Source organism: Lithobates pipiens, unplaced genomic scaffold (assembly GCF_037356315.1).
Source record: "Lithobates pipiens isolate NorthernLeopardFrog02 unplaced genomic scaffold, aLitPip1_a1.2 Scaffold_22, whole genome shotgun sequence".
Taxonomy (NCBI): Eukaryota; Metazoa; Chordata; class Amphibia; order Anura; family Ranidae; genus Lithobates; species Lithobates pipiens.
In genome coordinates, this window is record NW_027507784.1 from 134,703,929 (window position 1) to 134,722,413 (window position 18,485).

Consider the following 18,485-nt stretch of genomic DNA (forward strand, 5'->3'; position numbering starts at 1 on the left):
AATCGCAGATTGCCACCATTACTTAAAAAAAAAGTAATAATAAAAATGCTAGAAATCTATCCCCTATTTTGTAGACGCTATAACTTTTGCGCAAACTAATCAATATACCTTTATTGCGATTTTTACCAAAAATATGTAGAAGAATACATATCGGCCTAAATTGAAGAAAAAAATTGTTTGTTTTTTTTAAATATATTTTTGGGGGATATTTATTATAGCAAAAAGTAAAAAAGAATGTAGAGTAAGGATAATTAGAGGATAGAATACACCGATGTGAGAAGAAAGAGAAGGGGCATGTTAGTGGATAGAGAGTGGGAATCTGACTTCATATAAAATGTCAAATGCTGGTTTGCTAGTCGTCTTTCAGAGTGGAGCAGAGTTCTTGTATCTTCATCCAGCTTTAGTTATCCTGCTTTCGTTAAACTGCGTTGGTGAAACTGCACATCACTCGTAACAGAGCCACTCAAGAAAGAGCCATGTTGTCTGCACCTTACCCCTATCTGTCTTTTTTTAACTTCTGTATACATCTATTAAAGTATTACTAAACCCGAACCAGTAAAATCAGTCTGTATATGCAGTAAAACATGCATGCTATACTCACTATGGAACCTAAGTGGTTAATCCTCTGCATTGTGTAAAAACGCTGTTTTGATCCTCTCTTCTCAGATCCTTTCCTTCTTCCACAGTCCCCAATCCATCTGCTGATAGTACAGAGCTGTGGGGGCAAGCCTGCACATGCTCAGTTTGGCTCTCACATAGCATGGTGGGACCAGGCTGCCTGTACCGGACACTTTTGCCCTTCTTGTGCAAATTATTTGTCACTGCTCTTTGTAATTCTGTAATGTTGTAGGCCATTGACAGTAGTCATGACTACTATTAGTCTATTAGTAACAATGCTGCTTGGTCTTCTTTAACTACACATTTTGGGCAAAATAATGCATTTGAAACAGCAGATGTAGTGAATTATTAACTTAGCACTATGATAAAAATAGAAAGGTTCACTTTTTAAAGAGGAACTACAGTAGTTTAAAAATAAATTAATTTAGGAGCTACAAATTACTGTCACTGCTGACTACTGGAAAAAAAAAAAACACTCATCAACCCAGAAGTCTAGAGCTGTCTTCACCCGGACCAGTTCCTTGCCAGTCTGGCTGTGACTTCTGTTTCACAGCAAGTCCCCCACTGTGCTTGTGCAAGTTCCAACTGTGCTGTGAGATTGGTCCCGCAGACTTGTGATGTGTCTCAGGAGGTTGCAGGGGGTGGCGGGGCTTTCCAAACTATAATTCTCGCCTGGGCAAGAAGTGTGAGAGTGGGTACCTGTCAGGAAAAGGTACCCGATCCTTGTATACCATGTTTAATTATGCGAGTCTTATAGTTTGTGTATAAAAAAAATATTAAATAAAGAATAAAACAAAAAAGGAAAAGGTACCTGCTTCCTCACCCCAAAAAATAATAAAATCTTTCAAATGAGTTAGAGGAGGGGAAGAGGGAAAGGAGAGGCAGATCAGCAGGACTTTCACTTTTAAGTGAAGTTCCACTTTACCCACTTCAGCTCTGGAAGGATTTACCCCCTTAAGGACCATGCCATTTTTTGCGATCTGGCACTGCGTCGCTTTAACTGACAATTGTGTGACGTTGTACCCAAACAAAATTGATTTTCTTTTTTTCCCCCCCCAAATAGAGCTTTCCTTTTGGTGGTATTTGATTACTTCTGCTTTTTTTTTTTTTTTTTATAAACAAAGACCAACAATCTTTTTAAAAACTACATTTTTTATTTTTTGCTATAATACACATCCAAAAAATGTAAAAAAAAAAATTGAATTTCTTTATCAGTTTAGGCCAATATATATTCTGCTACATATTTTTGGTTAAAAAAAAATAAAAAATAAATCCCAATAAGCGTATATTGATTGGTTTGTACAAAAAGTTATAGCGTCTAAAAAGCAGGGATATAGTTAGGGACTTTTCTTTGTTTTTTAGTTTGTTTTGTTTTTACAGGTAATGGTGGTGATCTGCGATGTTTAGTGGGACTCAGACATTGTAGTGAAACAAATCTGACCCCAAGTGACACTTTTTGGGGACCAGCGACACCAATACAGTGATCAGTGCTAAAAAAAATGACACTGGCAGGGAAGAGGTTAACTGTGTTCTTTGGGTGTGTTCTAACTGTGTGAGGGATGGGCTCACTAGGGCAACACATTGATCGGCTATTCCTACTGAACAGGAACAGCGATCTCAGAGTTGTCCAGTGTCAGGACTGAGATCCGCCTTGTTTACATAGGCAGGTGCCTGTTCTGCCTCTCTGTATCACGATCACGGGTGGCCAGCGGACATTGAGTCCGTCTGACCCGGGAGCGTGACCCACACTATCTCATGCATGGCCTGACCTTAAGGTACAGTTTGCGCAGCCGAGCTGCCTTGCCGCTGTATATCTGCGGAAGGAAGTTGGCAAGTGGTTAAATTGGAAGTAAATCCTATTGTTTTCAGCCAAGGAAGCTGCCATCTTGGTCTCTGCTTAATCTTCAACTGCCACGATGCTGCACATGTGATCAGTTATGTCACCAGCCATTGGATGGTTTGACAGTTTTGTTTGAGAGCACAACCAATGTGACAGTTACATTCCTGGCACGTGGCGGGAATGTAACTGTTTTTTTAAATGTAAATTGATCGGTTTAATTCCGCTTTAAGGTTTAGTGAGCCGTTTAGTTTTCAGATGCTATGAAAATGAATCTGGATAGGTTGTTTAGACCAGTTGAGGTTTGTTTCAGTTTGTGTTACTATAGTGAGAAGCTTCTATGTTTTACATTAGATACCTGTTTTATGAAGAGCTTGCTCAGAGGTCACCTTGGTCATTATTAGAAAGGAAACTCCAGTTTATAAATTTGCTGGTTATTTTAGAGGAAGTAAGCGTTAGAGAGAAAGCAGGCTGGACAGGAGTATCTGTTTATGGTATCCAAGTTCCATTCTCTTTCCTGTAGACCTTATTCTCATACAAATCCATGTACAATAGCAGAGACAGGATCCAGTTTATCTTTATAAATGGCCCTGCCTAACTGGATTTTTTCAGTGTCAACTTATGACAAAAGGGAGTTGAAAAACAAGTCCGTAAATGGAACTACGGCCATGATGTTGTAGTGCTGCATATTTTTATATGCATAAGACAAAGACAAATAGTATGTAAAAGGAGTTAGTCCGAACACAAACTAAGGTAAAGGTTTCCTCTAAATATTACTGCTGAAGGGAATTTCAGGAACCTTTTTATATCGGCTCCAAAAGAGGTTCTCCCAGAAAGAACAAAGCGCTTTCCACTTATTCACAGAAGGAACCTGTTTAATGATTTACATCCCTGAACTCGTTTAATGGAATGTATTGTCTTTTGTTTTCAATATTGTTTTAGAGTTTAATGTAAAAGATGAGCTTGATGTAAATATTCTTGCCAATATTTCTTAACCTTTTGAACAACCTCTTTTCAGTGTATGAGTTGCAGTTCGATGTATTATGTATGTATACATGTATGGGGGCAGCCATATTTTCAGTGTATACTTTTTGTTTTGCACTGCTACACAGTGTTTGTACTCTAGGGTCCCTTTCACTCTGGCTTTCTGCCCTGCGCACTCCATTTTGCTCAGCGGGGGATCGATCCACTGAGCAGGCGGATGACAGATCCTTCTCCGCTCACTGTGCAGAGACTGTCCTGTCAGAGTCCTGCTCTCCTCTATGGGAGATCAGATAAATATGGACCGCCTGTCTGTTCTCATCATATCTTATCCTCCAGACGGTTGGAAAATAGGGTCACCATCTCTCTGTATTGCAGGGACAAGATCAACTCAGATCGCAGCGGGTGTCAGAGGGCGTGTCACCGCTGAAATCCGCCGCTCCATAGAAATGCATGGGGTGTCCAATCAGGTCCGCCTGAAAAACTGACAGGCGGACCTGATCGGAGCGCCTATGTGAAAGTGGCCTAACTGCTGCTGCTTTTACAGTGCGAGCCAAGTTCAAACGCTAATTTAAAAAACCTGATAATGATATTTATTATTGGCTTCTGTTAACCAGTTAAGCCGACCATATACTGATTGAAACTCAACTCAACCAGTCCAGCAGGGATCCGATTAATTTCAATCAGTTTGTGGGCTTCCCCTCTAAATAGAAATTATTTAATTAACTTCTGTTGAAGGAGCATGTTGGAAAATGTTTATTGCTCAGCAGTTGCAGCCGCTGATAAGTGTATTCTGACGGTGGTGAGTGCCATTGTCCAGAATACAATGCTATAACGAGGAGGGGGGTGCCTCCAGCCACCTTGTTCATGTGGGTGGAGAAATCGGTTAGTGGTCGTGTGTGTGTGTGTGTGTGTGTGGGTTTTGTTTTGTTTTTCTGTTCAATCCCCTAGCTAAATGAGAGGGGGGGCCCTGTAAAAAAAAAAAAAAGTGTATGGCCAATTTTAGATTCTTATAGTATTTTTTATAGTAGCTAATCTACCCTGCTTCTAGTAGCTAATCGACATACAGTAGATCTATGTGACATAATAGGCCAGTAAGTGGAAACTTGTTAAATTGTTCCATATTAAATCCTAGATACCGTATATACTCGAGTATAGGTCGATCCGAATATAAGCCGAGGCCCCTAATTTACCACAAAAAAAATGGGAAAACGTATTGACTCGTGTATAAGCCGAGGGTGAGACATGCCTGTCTATCCCTGTGTGTCCGTCCATCCCTGTGTGTCCGTCCATCCCTGTGTGTCCGTCCATCCCTGTGTGTCCGTCCATCCCTGTGTGTGCAGCCTTGTGTGTGCAGCCTACCTGCGTCCCGAGCCTGCGTCCTGAGCCTGCGTCCCGAGCCTGTGTGCTTCTGCACATACGGCGGCCATGCCAGGATCGCCGCACCTCTTCTCGTCTGACAGACGGCGGCCATTCCACTGTTCAAAAGCCGCGCCTCCGTCTGTGATAGGCGGAACACTAAATTTCCCAGCAGTCTGTGTTCCGCCTATCACGGACATCCTCTCATCCTTGTCCGTAGTATGAGGATGAGCGGATGTCCGTGATAGGCGGACCACTGACTGCTGGGAAATTGAGTGTTCCGCCTATCACAGACAGGGAGGCGCGGCTTTTGAATAGTTGAATGGCCGCCGTCTGTCTGCTCGACACGCTGATCAGGTAGACAGACGGCGGTGACTCGAGTATAAGCCGAGGGGGGCACTTTCAGCCTCAAAAAAGAGGCTGAAAATCTCGGCTTATACTCGAGTATATACGGTATGTGCTCAGTGTAAATAGACTGCCCATTTTAACTTCCATAAGAGCGCTGAGAGATATTCAGCGTCTAAATATTTTCTGAAATCAGCCTTTATATTTATCCATACATCCAATGGCAGCCCTCAATGTATGAAGCTTGCACAATCACATGGAGAACTATCCTGTGTGGAGCACCCACAGTACAGTACAGTAGACATTAGGTCTAAAAAGGCTTTTTGATATTCATTTGGGTATATGGATCTCTCTTGAGCCAGTGGAGGGTTGTTAAAATGAACCTCCACCCAAAAGGTGCTCTGCTTATTTGCCCCTCCACGACCACCTTTTTTGGGGGGGGGGGGAGTGGGTACTTGTTTTTTGTTTTTGAGAGGTACCCACTCCCACTTCTGGCTGACTTTGCCATAAACTCGTAGGGAAGTTCAGCCGCCTCCTTCCATCGCAGCCGGGCCATTCACAAAGCGCAGCACACTTCGCGCATGCACAGTGGGGAAACATCTGAAGCCACAAGGCTTCACTGTCGGTTTCCCTTACCCGAGATGGCGGCAGCAGCATCTGAGAGCCCATTAAAAAATCAACTCAGACGAAGACACCGCTGGATTCGTGGACAGGTAAATGTCTGAATATTATACAGTATTTGTAGCTGCTGTCTTTTATTTTCTGAAGTAGCCTGGAGCTCTGCTTTAAGCATGAAGGCTGGCAGAGTGACGATCTGTGTCAACTTTTTGTTTATCTTCTTGCAGGGTGAAGTGTAATTTGTAAAATTATGCTCTAGACTGTTGTACAATTATTTTACATGTTAAAATCAGTGTATTTAATGTGCACATTACCCTAGGTAAATAATATAGGTTTGCTTGCTACTGAGTGTTAGAGCAACGAATTATGCTGTCAGAGTGAAGTACTGTGTACTAAGGGCTACTTTTCCTAAAGGGCACATAAAAAAAAAAAAAAAAAACGTCTCAATTTAACTTTTTTTTCCGTATATTTAGATGCAACCAGAATGTTATTCTCTGTACAGCCACCCCTCTATCTGAGAGAGAGGGGGGCTGCTAGGAGCCCTTAAGGGTCCTATTGTTTTGCCCAGTCCTGTATGTCTAACACTAAAACTATAGGAGAGGAGAATACAGGGGTGACCGCATCAGTATGCTGCTGTTCCGTAATTGTCCATTCCCAGGCTGGGGGAGGAGAGAAGACTAGGATTATTGATCCTCCTTCCCCCTTTTTCTTTTTTTTTCTTTAATCACAGATGTGCTAAATGGCCAATCACAGCGGCCATTTAGCACTAGGAGTGTCTAATGAGAGATGATCTCATGTGATGATCTCACATCAGTGCCACATATTAGTGCCATCTGTCAGTGTCATGTGTCATTGGTGCCATCTGTCATCAGTGCCACATCAGTGTTGTGTGTCATTGTCCTGGTGCTCCAAGGCCTTCAAAAGTGTAATAGGTAGTCAAGAAGTTAGAGTAATTAGAGTAATTAGAGTAATTTTTGCTCCTAGAACACCTGACGGTGCTCCCTGCATGTTGGGCCTCTCTATGTGGCTAGGTTGTGAAAAAGTCCCACACGTGGTATCGTAATACTTCGGAGGAGTAGCAGAATGTATTTTGTGGTGGCATTTGTGGTATACTCATGCCATGTGAGAGAAATAACTTATTAAAATGACAATTTTGTGGAAGAAAAAAATCTTCATTTTGCAAAGAATTGTGGGAAAAAAGGACAACACCAAAAACCTCACCATGCATCTTACTAAATACCTTGGAATGTCTACTTTAAAAAAAGGGGTCATGGGGGGGGTATTTGTACTTTCCTGGCTAGTTAGGGTCACAAGAAATAAGACCACTAATACATCAGGTGTGATCAATTTTTTATGATTTGCAACTTGTAGATTCTCTAACTTTAACAAAGACCAAATTATATCCACTAATTTGGGTTATTTTTACCAAAGATATGTAGCAGTATAAATTGTGGCCAAAATTTATGAAGACAAATTAATAATTTGCAAAATTTTATCACAGAAACAATGAAAAATGCATTTTAAAAATACAGATCAAATACCGCCAAAAGAAAGCTCTATTTGTATGAAAAAAGGACAAACAATTCATTTGGGTACAGTGTTGCATGACTGAGTACACTGAAAGCTGAAAATTGGTCTGGGCAGGAGGGGCATTTAAGTGCCCAGTAGGCAAGTGGTTAACAGTTAATGCACATGCTTTATCACCTGGTGCTGTATGCCTTCCAGCTGTCCTTGATCACTGATTCATGGACATTACTTTTATTAAGATTGGCCATCAAGCTTTGTGGGTATTTATCAATCTTCACATTCAGAATTAGAAAATTGTATAGATGTGTGCCTTTGCCATTTTGTTACAGTTTGCATTGTTATGTCAAGGTAGTTGGTCATTGGTCTTCATAGTTGTATTTTGTGTAGGGATGTTGGAATATACAGTATGGAAGATAGTTAAAGTATGCCATTAATGTTTTGTATCGCAAATGGCATTGTGATTCTTTTATTACTGTTAAAGGACAAAAATGCTTAAAGGAGTATTCCACTCAATAGATTTTGATAAAATAAGGTATGTCTAGAAAAGAAAGCTAACTATATATATATATATATATATATATATATATATATATATATATATATATATATATATATATATATATATAAAATATTTGTGCTCATAAGTTTACATACTCTGGCAGAATTTATGATTTCTTGGCCATTTTTCAGAAAATATGAATGTTAATACACAAACCTTTTCTTTCACTCACTGATTAGTGTTTGGCGGAAGTCATTTATTATCAATCAACTGTGTTTTTGCTCTTTTTAAATCATAATCTCAGCAGAAATTATTCAATTTACCTTGATCAAAAGTTTACATACCCTGGTGATTTTGGCCTGATAACATGGACACAAGTTGACACAAAGGCGTTTGAATGGCTATTAAAGGTAATCATCCTCACCTGTGATCTGTTTGTAATTTGTGTGTATATGAAAGGTCAGCTTCTGGACTCCTGACAGACCCTTGCATCTTTCATCCAGTACTGCACTGACGTTTCTGGATTCTGAGTCGTGGGGAAAGCAAAAAAATTGTCAAAGGGTCTGCCGGAAAAGATAGTTCAACAGTATAAACAGGAAAGGGATATAGATATCCAAGGATTTGTGAATGCCATTTGAGAATGCCAATGTTCAAACTCTAATCAAAAATTGGAAAATGAGGGGTTCTGTTGAAACCAAACCACGGTCAGGTAGACCAACTAAAATTTCAGCCACAACTGCCAGGAAAATTGTTCAGGGTGCAAAGAAATACCCACAAATAACTTCAGGTGAAATACAGGACTCTCTGAAAACATGTGGTGTGGCTGTTTCAAGATGCACAATAAGGAGGCACTTGAAGAAAGATGGGCTGCATGGTCAGGTCACCAGAAGAAAGCCATTACTGTGCAAATGGCACAAAGTATCCCGCTTACAAACAGCAGAGACAAGCCTCAAACCTTCTGGCACAAAGGCATTTGGAGTGATAAAACCAAAATGTAGCTTTTTGGCCACAACCATAAATGCTACATTTGGAGAGGAGTCAACAAGGTCTGTGATGAAAGGTACACCATTCCTACTGTGAAGCACGGAGGTGGATCGCTGATGTTTTGGTTATGTGTGAGCTACAAAGGCAACATTTTGCATTCATCAGCCAGGAAGCTGCTCATGGGACGTACTTGGACATTCCAATATGACAATGATCCAAAACACAAGGCCAAGTTGACCTATCATTGGCTACAGCAGAATAAAGCGAAGGAGTGGCCTCTCAGTCTCCTGACCTCAATATCATTGAGCCACTCTGGGGAGATCTCAAACCTGCAGTTCATGCAAGACAGCACAAGAATTTACAGGAACTGGAGGCTTTTTACCAAGAGGAATGGGCAGCTTTACCATCTGAGAAGATAAAGAGCCTCATCCACAAATACCACAAAAGACTTCAAGCTACCATTGATGTTAAAGGCGGCAATACACGGTATTAAGAACTGGTATATGTAAACTTACGAGAAGTGTGTGTGTGTATGTATGTATGTATGTATGTGCATATATATATATATATATATATATATATATATATATATATATATATATATATATATATATATATATATATATATATATATATATATATATATATATATATATATATATATATATATATATATATATATATATAATATAAAGTTAGGGCTAATATAAAGTTAGGGCTGTTACTGATAAAATTTTTCATGTTCGATTAATCGTTTTTTTTTTTCTTTAATCAGCGAATATTTCGATTAATTATAACCCCCATGCTGATTACTTTTAGCTGATCGTCTTGCATTGCAACTCTGCATTAGTCAGTGGTAAATGTGGTATACACTATATACAATCACCCGACACTAGTTAGTTTCCACAATCCATGACTTAAATTCACAGTTCACACAAATAAGTTTTAAATTCAAACTGTAGCATTGACGTAAGTAATTTTTTTTTCCCACAGTAGCGTGACAATCCCTCCACCTCCAGGCTAACTAATCACTCTCACCTTATGGCATGGACCCCTGTGCAAACAGGTGGCCATGCAAGCGGGTATCTAATGGGTTAACATGGACCATAAACTTCTCTCACGTCTCCTTAGATCTCAGCAAGGAGGCCGGGTCATGGGTAGAAAAAGATCTAAGTGCTCACCGCTTCAGTATAAGATTTCATTTTTGTGTTCAAACACAAACTACTCACATAAAGATTATAAAAACACACCATGTAAAGCCGTCAATCGTGTTAGTTCCGTAGGGCAGCAACGTGTGACGTCATGTGTAGCTCCTCCCCATACGCGTTACGTTCAATCAGAACTTCAACGTCACCGGACTCCTTCCCCCTTCACTTTGTTGGCAGACGGAGGCACTTGGGGAAGGGGGAGGAGTCCAGTGACATCACCGGATCTCCAACAGAGCTCACTGAAGACCCGGAAGTCGGCAGAGAGGTGAGTACCGATCGAAAAAATTTATTTCCACAGCCCTAATATATAAATATTTATCACAGTATGTAGAACATGGTTGCAGAATTTCATGGGTGATTCAAGTTTTCTTTAATGATAAAGCTAAAAAGTATCATGGTGGGCATCCGGAGTATAACTCCATTGTATGTAATTGTACTTTGTCTAGAAGAGGAAACAAATCCAATAAACAATCCATAAACTTTTTAAGTATAACTAAAGGCAAAACTTTATTTTTAGTTCTGGATAGATTGGAGATGAATTAGAACACCTGTCAGTTTTTATTTATGTCTGTGACCCCGTTAGGGATCTTCACCCTCTCTGTGTCCTGTTTATCATTGAAAGTAAAAGAAGACCTCAAATTTTGTGTTGTCACCAGAAAGGTAATAGAGGGAAATTCTTCCAATGGGAACAGTAGTTCTAGTGACCTGGGGGTCCCCCAAGGAATTCCCCTTAATTTGAAGGGATTTCCTCCCAATTCCTGTTTGGCTATGGGACACGAAGTGAAGCTAAATCTCCCTATTGGGAGAAAGATGGCAAAAATAAACACAAGGGATTTTACTCTATTCAAAATGTAAAAAAAAGGTTTTGACTATACAGTAGTTCTACTTTAGGGTTAATCTAAAATCGAATCTATGTAGTAATTTTTTTTAAACAACTATGTAGTAATTTTCCAATCTTGTTAAATGTTGCAAGTTTTTCATTAAATTAATCCCTGTTGATCCTGCCATGAGGGTCCTTGTTTAGACCTTTCCTGTTATGGGGTGACAGCTGTTTCTAAATTGTGTTCCTGTGTTGTCATCCTGTCACAGTCACTCCTGATAGAAATTTCAAATGGCCACGCCAACCAATATTGCTCAGGCATGATCAGGAAGTCAGTCTTGTGAAAAGATGTGTAACTTCCCGGAGTGAGCGCACGTGGACAGGAAGTGGCTGTAGAAGATCGGCAGCACTGAGATGGAACAAAAGAATGCAAAAAGGTGAAAAAAATATTTTTAAAAAAGTACAATTATGGAAACATTACATTTTTTAATTAACTTTAAAAAAAGAGAATAAAAACATGGATCAAACCAAAAGTCTGTTTAAAGTTTTAATGTTTAATCATTAGATGCTTGAAATTACCGTAATCTTTATAAGGTTTCCTATCACCATAGTGAGTGCCATTCTAAAACATACAGTATTTTACCTTTTAAAATAACGCAAGTAACATTCATGAAAATGCGTTCTATGACTTCTATGGGCTCCTTGATATACAATGACACGCTTTAACCCCCCTGACGGTCTTCCCGAGTCTGGCTCGGGGTGGAATTTTTGTACCATTAGCGGTAACCCCGAGCCAGACTCGGGACCGCATCGCTGGATCCAGGAGGAGGTTTACTTACCTTCTCCCTTGGATCCAGCGTTGTCTCCCCGCTGTACGAGCGAGCGGTGTCTCGCTCGATCTATCACGGAGCCAAGCTCCGTTCCCTGTGAGCGTTGCGACGCACTGGGACGGAGATCGGCGCCAAATTCAAAAAGTGAAACACACAGTATACATACAGTATAATGTAAATATTTCACATCCCCTTTGTCCCTAGTGGTCTGCCCAGTGCTCTGCATGCAGTTTTATATTTAAAAAACTGTTCTTTATGCCTGGAAACTGGAGATTGTCCATAGCATCCAAAACTGTCCCTTTACATCAAAAATGATTTTAGACCAGCTAGAAAACAGCGATAATAAATTAGAATCACTCGCAGAATTGAACGACAGCGATTTGTGGGGAGATCCGTCATCAAATATTGAAAAGTAATGACAGTGACAATTCTGCAACTGAGCAAATTTCAGTGTTTTTGATTTGATTACATTATTGAATAATTTTTATTATTGTTATATTATTATTTGGTACAATTATTTATAGTTATTTATTATATTATAATTTATGATTTCATTTTTCAAACTTTATTATACCCGGTATGTCTGCTAGACTCTGGTTTGGACAGATTTAAGAGAGTTATTCCTAAGAATTACAGGACTACAATATAAAACGCCAAATTTTCATGCAAAATAATTGTACCGCTTTTAGCACCTAAAATCAGAAATAATCATACCGCCAGGGAGGTTAAACTCCCAAGCACCAATTTCGACAACACACATTGATGCAAGCATACATGCAATCCAACCACATTAAAATAAATAGCTAGCATGTACAGTAAATGTGTTGATGTCTGTTTTAAAATGCATGGGTATAAATGGGCCCTTTACAAAACTTGTTGGGGCAACTGTTCTAGCAGTGTTATGTTTTTTTTTAAAAATCCTTGCCCTTGTTGCTTTTTTGCTGGACAACTTGGAAAAATTATAAACAGACATGTCAAATGAAATGCACTAAATAATATCATTGCATTATTTTTCCATATACAGTATATTTACTTTTATCTGCCAAGATAAGTCATACTGCAACCAGACATAGTCTCATTTTGTTGGTGTAGTTTGTACTTGTTTCGGTAAGATGTCTTTTTTGACTTTATAAAAAAGAAAATTCTAAGGTAAAAACCGGAATGACAAAACATGTTTAATCTTTGAATATTGTGGTATTTTTTTACCATAAAATTGACACATAATGGTTCCCACAGTTGCCTTAACTGTTACAAAACATAGGAGGAAGGTTGGAAGCCAAAGTTTTTAAGATAAGAAGTAGAGTGGGTGAAGATAAGAGTTACAAGAACTGAAAAGGGCCGATTGTAGTGATGATTACCAAATAATTTTTTTGTGTTTCATCCAGTAGACTATAGATAAAATATTTAGTATAACATTTCCAGTGCTGGTGCAAGCGCTATATTTCAGTATGCAGGTTTTTTTAGTCTAGTGTACAAGCTGACTGTATTACAGACACAAGGGTAATTGGTTTGCCATAGGAGGTTATATAAAGTATGTTGTTGCATATTGCTCACAGAATATGAAACCAAGACCAGATAAAGCTTTTGTTGTCCATTTCAGTGGTTTGTTTGCCGGTTCCTCCTTTTTTTTTTTTTCAATTAGTCAAATGGCTGTTTTGTAGACTAAATATTGACAATATATTTTACTTTTTCAAAAACCGAGGAAGGGTTAAAATCTCTCTCTACATGCTAGATTGAAATTCTAACCCTTGCCCTTCTTTGTGTCCCAGAAGAGATTTGGAATAAAGATGATACAATGGGCATCAATAATTCCAAATATACCAGACTTTGATTCTGCAGTCCACTAGAAGAAAATAACCAGCTCTTGGTTTTGTCTTCGCAACCTAACATGGCAATTACCAAAAAGTAATCAGATATACTCAAATTCTTTCAGATGAAAACGTTAAGAATGGTGTAAAATAAAAGCTCACATGATTTTTTTCATTTTTTTATTTTATGTTTTGTACTTTTTTAACCACTTCAAAACTGGGCCAATTCTGACTTTTCTCACATACATACATGTAAACTGCATTTTTTTATTTTTTTGCTAGAAAATTACTTCAAACCTCTAAACGTTATATATATTTTTAAGCAGATCTTTGTATTTTTTTGATAAAATATAAAAGATGTTACACCAAGTAAATGGGTACCCAACATGTAACACTTTAAAACTGTGCACGCCCATGGAACGGCAATAACCTACGGTACCTACAAATCTCCAAAGGCGACACTTTAAAAGCCTTTACAGGTTACCAGTTGAGAGCTACACAGGAGATCTGACCCTAGAATTATTACTCTTGCATTGAGGTTCATGAGGTTCATGCTGATACCTCACATGTGTTCGGAGGTCACCTTTTACATATGCATACAGGACCTACCTGTGCATTTGGAACAACCTCCCTTGTGCCAGCTCATGCACTTATGCTAACTTGGGGTGATAAGCTTGTGTATACCCCTGACTCTATTTTACTCCTGGGTAAAAATTTGTTTACCTTTATTCTAAAATATCAGTCCACCCATATTTCATATTTTTTTTTTTTTTGGTAGAGTTTGGAGAGTTGAGCTACATCAAAAGCTTCTTCCATCTCATGAACACTATTGGTGAAAGATCTAGGATTGTTTTTCCTGGGTCTGTACACTGGTTGTGGCCGTCATGAAAGGTCCCATGGTCCCAGTTTATTTGGTTTTATGTTCTGGAAATTGCAGCAGGCAACACTGAGACATGCAAAAATGGGCAGGAACACCCAGAGCACAGGTGGACAAGGGACATTTTACTGTTGTAAAATATGGAAGGAAGATTTTGCTGTTGGGAGTATACAAGAACTGTAAACAGAGGCTGACTTATCCCACCTGACTGTCTGTCTGTGATTAAAATATTGCTTTTGGGAGGTTGAGACTGTTATTATAGATTAAGCTGTATTCTTTTTAAAGCATAAGTTCCTCACATCCTCCTCCTTCCCTCCTCTCTCATTATAGGGAATTTTTTTCTTTTCGGGCAGTAGGTACCTATTTCTGACAGTTTGCAACCCCCGCCTGCATTCTCCTGGGACACATCACATGTTGCAGGAGGGTGCTGGACCACTCCGAAAGTGCAGTGGGAAGCCAACTGTGAAACCCCATGAAGTTGCAGCCGGCTTCCCACATCCAAGATGGAGGTGCCAGGGGACCAGAAGACCGGTAAAGAGCTGGCTTGGGTGAGGACAGCTTGTCTCTTTATTTAAAATCGGTAGCTAAAGTATTTCTGGCTGCTGCCTTTTTTTTTTTTCTGAAAAGACTGAAGTTCCTCTTAAAGGGCCAGTTCACACTGGTCTGACATACGTTTTGACTTCCAGTGCACAAGCATGACATGTCAAAATTAGTGGTTCCCTATGAGAGGCGGCTTAACTGGTCTGACTTGTGTTGGTCCGACTTTGACAAAGGTTCCTTCACTACTTTTGGTCTGACTTGGGCACTGTTTCAGCCCATTGATTTGAATGTAAGTTGCATCCACGTCAGATCATCATCCTAACTACTCTGACTTGTCACATGCAAATTGTGTTCTGAGGATCTTAAAGGGGATACACCCGCCAAAATGAAAAAGGGAAAAATAGGCATAGGGCTTTAACAAGGGGGCCCCTAAATTCTCCCCCCCCCCATGTGAATGAGTATGGGATTCATTGTACCCCTACCCATTCACCCCCCCCCCCCCCCAAAAAAAAACAGTATAGCGTACATAAAAATACCCAGTTTTTGACAAGTGTCTTACTAAAAATGAAGAATGTACTCCAACTTGTCTTCTCCCTCCGGGGAAGTGTTCTTCCTCCAGTCATCTCCCTCCGCTGTTTTCTCTGCTGCGGACCTAGTCCTCCCCCGCTGGCTCCCGCTGTTATTATCTCAGATGTCTGTCATTTCCTATATAGTCATGGGCATGGCCATCCAGTGACATCACCATGAGACTCCGCACCCTTGTGATGTTCCGGGGTCTCATGTCTCTCGCTTGCATGGTACGGCAGAGGGGACCTTGCACATGCACAGTGACACAGCACTACGCTTTCCACGGTAATGCTCCCTAACCTCCTGATGAAAAGACTGAAGGTCCTCTTTAGGGAGACATACAGTGCCTTGCAAAAGTATTCACCCCCTTGGCATTTTCCGTGTTATGTTGCCTCACAACCTTGAATTAACATGGATTGTTTGAGGATTTGCATCATTTAATTAACAGAACATGACCACAACTTTGAAGATTTTTTTTTTTTTATTGTGAAGCAAACAACAAATAGGACAAAATAACAAAAAAAGTCAATGTACATAACTATTCAACCCCCTGAAGTCAATATTTTTGTAGAGCCACCTTTTTGCGGCTATCGCAGCATCAAATCACTTTGGATAAGTCTCTGTGAGCTTGCCACATCTTACCACTGGGATTGTTGTCCATTCCTCCTTACAAAACTGCTCCAGCTACTTCAAGTTGGATGGTTTGCGCTTGTGAACAGCAATCTTTAATTCTGACCACATATTTTCTATTGGATTGAGGTCTGGGCTTTGACTAGGCCATTCCAACACATTTACATGTTTCCCCTTAAACCACTCAAGTGTTGCTTTAGCAGTGTGTTTGGGGTCATTGTCCTGCTGGAAGGTGAACCTCCGTCCTAGCCTCAAATCACACACAGTGGTACAGGTTTGCTCAAGAATATCTCTGTATTTAGCACCATCCATCTTTCCCTCAACTCTCTGACCAGTTTCCCAGTCCCAACTGCTGAAAACATCCCCACAGCATGATGCTCCCACCACCATGTTTCACTTTGTGGATGGTGTTCTTTGGGTGATGTGATGTGTTGTGTTGGCTTTGTGCCATAGCATTTTCTTTGGTTAAAAAAGTTCAATTTTGGTCTCCCCAGACCAGAGCACCTTCCTCCATACATTTTGGAAGTCTCCCACATGTCTTTTCGCAAACTCAAAACGTGCCAATTTGTTTTTTTGCTGAAAGTAATGGCTTTCTTCTGGCCCCTCTGCCTTAAAGCCCAACTCTATGGAGCGTATGGCTTATTGTCGTCCTATTCACAGATACTCCAGTCTCTGCTGTGGAACTCTGTAGCTCCTCCAGGTTTACCTTAGGTCTCTGTGCTGCCTCTCTGATTAATGCCCCTCTCATCCGGTCCGTGAGTTTTGGTGTATGGCCGTATCTTGCCAGATTTGCTGTTGTGCCATGTTCTTTTCATTTGGTTATGATAGATTTGATGGTGCTCCTAGGGATCATCAAAGATTTGGATTTTTTTTTTTATAACCTAACCCTGGCTTGTACTTCTCAACATTGTCTCTTAGGCCGCGTACACACGGGCGGATTGTCTGTCCAACTTAGTCCGCTGAACCGTGTTTCAGCGGACAATCCGCTCGTGTGTGGGCTTCAGCTGACTTTTTCAGCGGACAATCTGACGAACAAAGTCTTACGGAATTTCCGTAAGACAGTCCGTTCAAACTTGGTTTTGTCCGTCCAAACTTGGTTTCAGCGGACAGTCCGCTCGTGTGTAGGCAAGTTGGACGGACTAAGTATGGCGCATGCTCAGAAAGGATTTACACGGCCGAAGGTTGCATTGCAGTGTATAGGACGTTGTTTTTCTAGTCCCGTCGTACGTGCTGCGCACGTCATCACGCACGCTTTCAGCGTACTGTCTGCTCATCGTGTGTGGTCAAGTCCGTTCATGCTAATTTTGAACGGACTGTCTGTCGGATTGTCTGCCGAACTTAGTTGGGCAGACAATCCGCCCGTGTGTACGCAGCCTTACTTGTTTGGAGAGTTCCTTGGTCTTCATGGCAGTGTTTATTTAGTGGTGCCTCTTGCTTAGGTATTGGAGCCTCTGGAGCCTTTCAAAAAGGTGTGTATATGTAATGACAAATCATGTGACACTTAAATTGCACACAGGTGGACATCATTTCACTAATTATGTGACTTCTGAAGGTAATTGATTGCACCGGAGCTTTTTATGGGCTTCATAACCAAGAGGGTGAATTCATACGCACATGCCAATTATCATTTTTTTATTTCTGAAAAATAGTGTATATATTTTTCAAATTTTACTTCTCCGACTTAGACTATTGTTTTCTGATCCATCACATATAATTAAGATTAAAAAAACATTGAACTAAAGGCTGTAATGTAAAAAAATATGTAAAAAGCCAAGGGGGGTGAATACTTTTGCAAGGCACTGTATATGCTTTGCATATGCACAAGACTATTTTTAAATGGAATGTAACTAAGGTCAATTTTTATATTGTTTTGGGGTTTCCCTTAAGCACAAAAATAGGTTGGTATGTTTTATACCGTTTACGTAACAAATTCAGAACAAGCTCATAGCACAAAAATCAAGTGCGGTGCTAAGCTTGCTATCTTTACTGTTCTTGTATTAAATCACCAGTAATCTAGTTTAAATTGTTCCAATTAAATCATATTGGATGTCTTTGATCTTTTTATAAGACAGTAGCTGTAGTTAACCATTGATGTACCTTGAACGGTAGCATTTTACTGTACATAGGATTTGTAAGCTGACAAACATTCGCTCAAAGCTGGGCAATTAAAGTGGAAGCATTTCAAAGTTGTAAAAAGAAGTGTCTTTGGGACAAGCTTTGGATAGGGAAAGAGACTGGGAGTACTAGCTTTGTTTTATAAAAAAAAATGAAATCCAAATGCACCACTTTTGGAGAAATAGATAATATATTATCATTTTATTTTTATTTATTTTTTTAAGTTTTTCTCTAATCCCTTCCAGCAGCGCAATCCTTAGGGCTGAAGTTTACAGTTGTCAGAGCTATTAAATATACTTCTTTAAAGCCATCTGTGTGTCTG

General features: G+C 39.9%; 1 protein-coding gene across 8 annotated transcripts in view; it reads left to right on the forward strand.

The window, feature by feature from the left end:
- IKZF2 (IKAROS family zinc finger 2) overlaps positions 1-18,485 on the forward strand; it is a 135,703-nt gene that overhangs the window by 46,818 nt on the left and 70,400 nt on the right. For 5 of the 8 annotated variants that reach the window (XM_077448332.1, XM_077448336.1, XM_077448334.1 and 2 more), the window contains exon 4: positions 11,066-11,233. The exons of the other annotated variants lie outside the window; for them this stretch is intronic. In XM_077448332.1, coding sequence (XP_077304458.1) covers positions 11,066-11,233 — 168 coding nt within the window. The remainder of the gene's footprint in view (positions 1-11,065; positions 11,234-18,485) is intronic. 8 annotated transcript variants of the gene reach the window in all.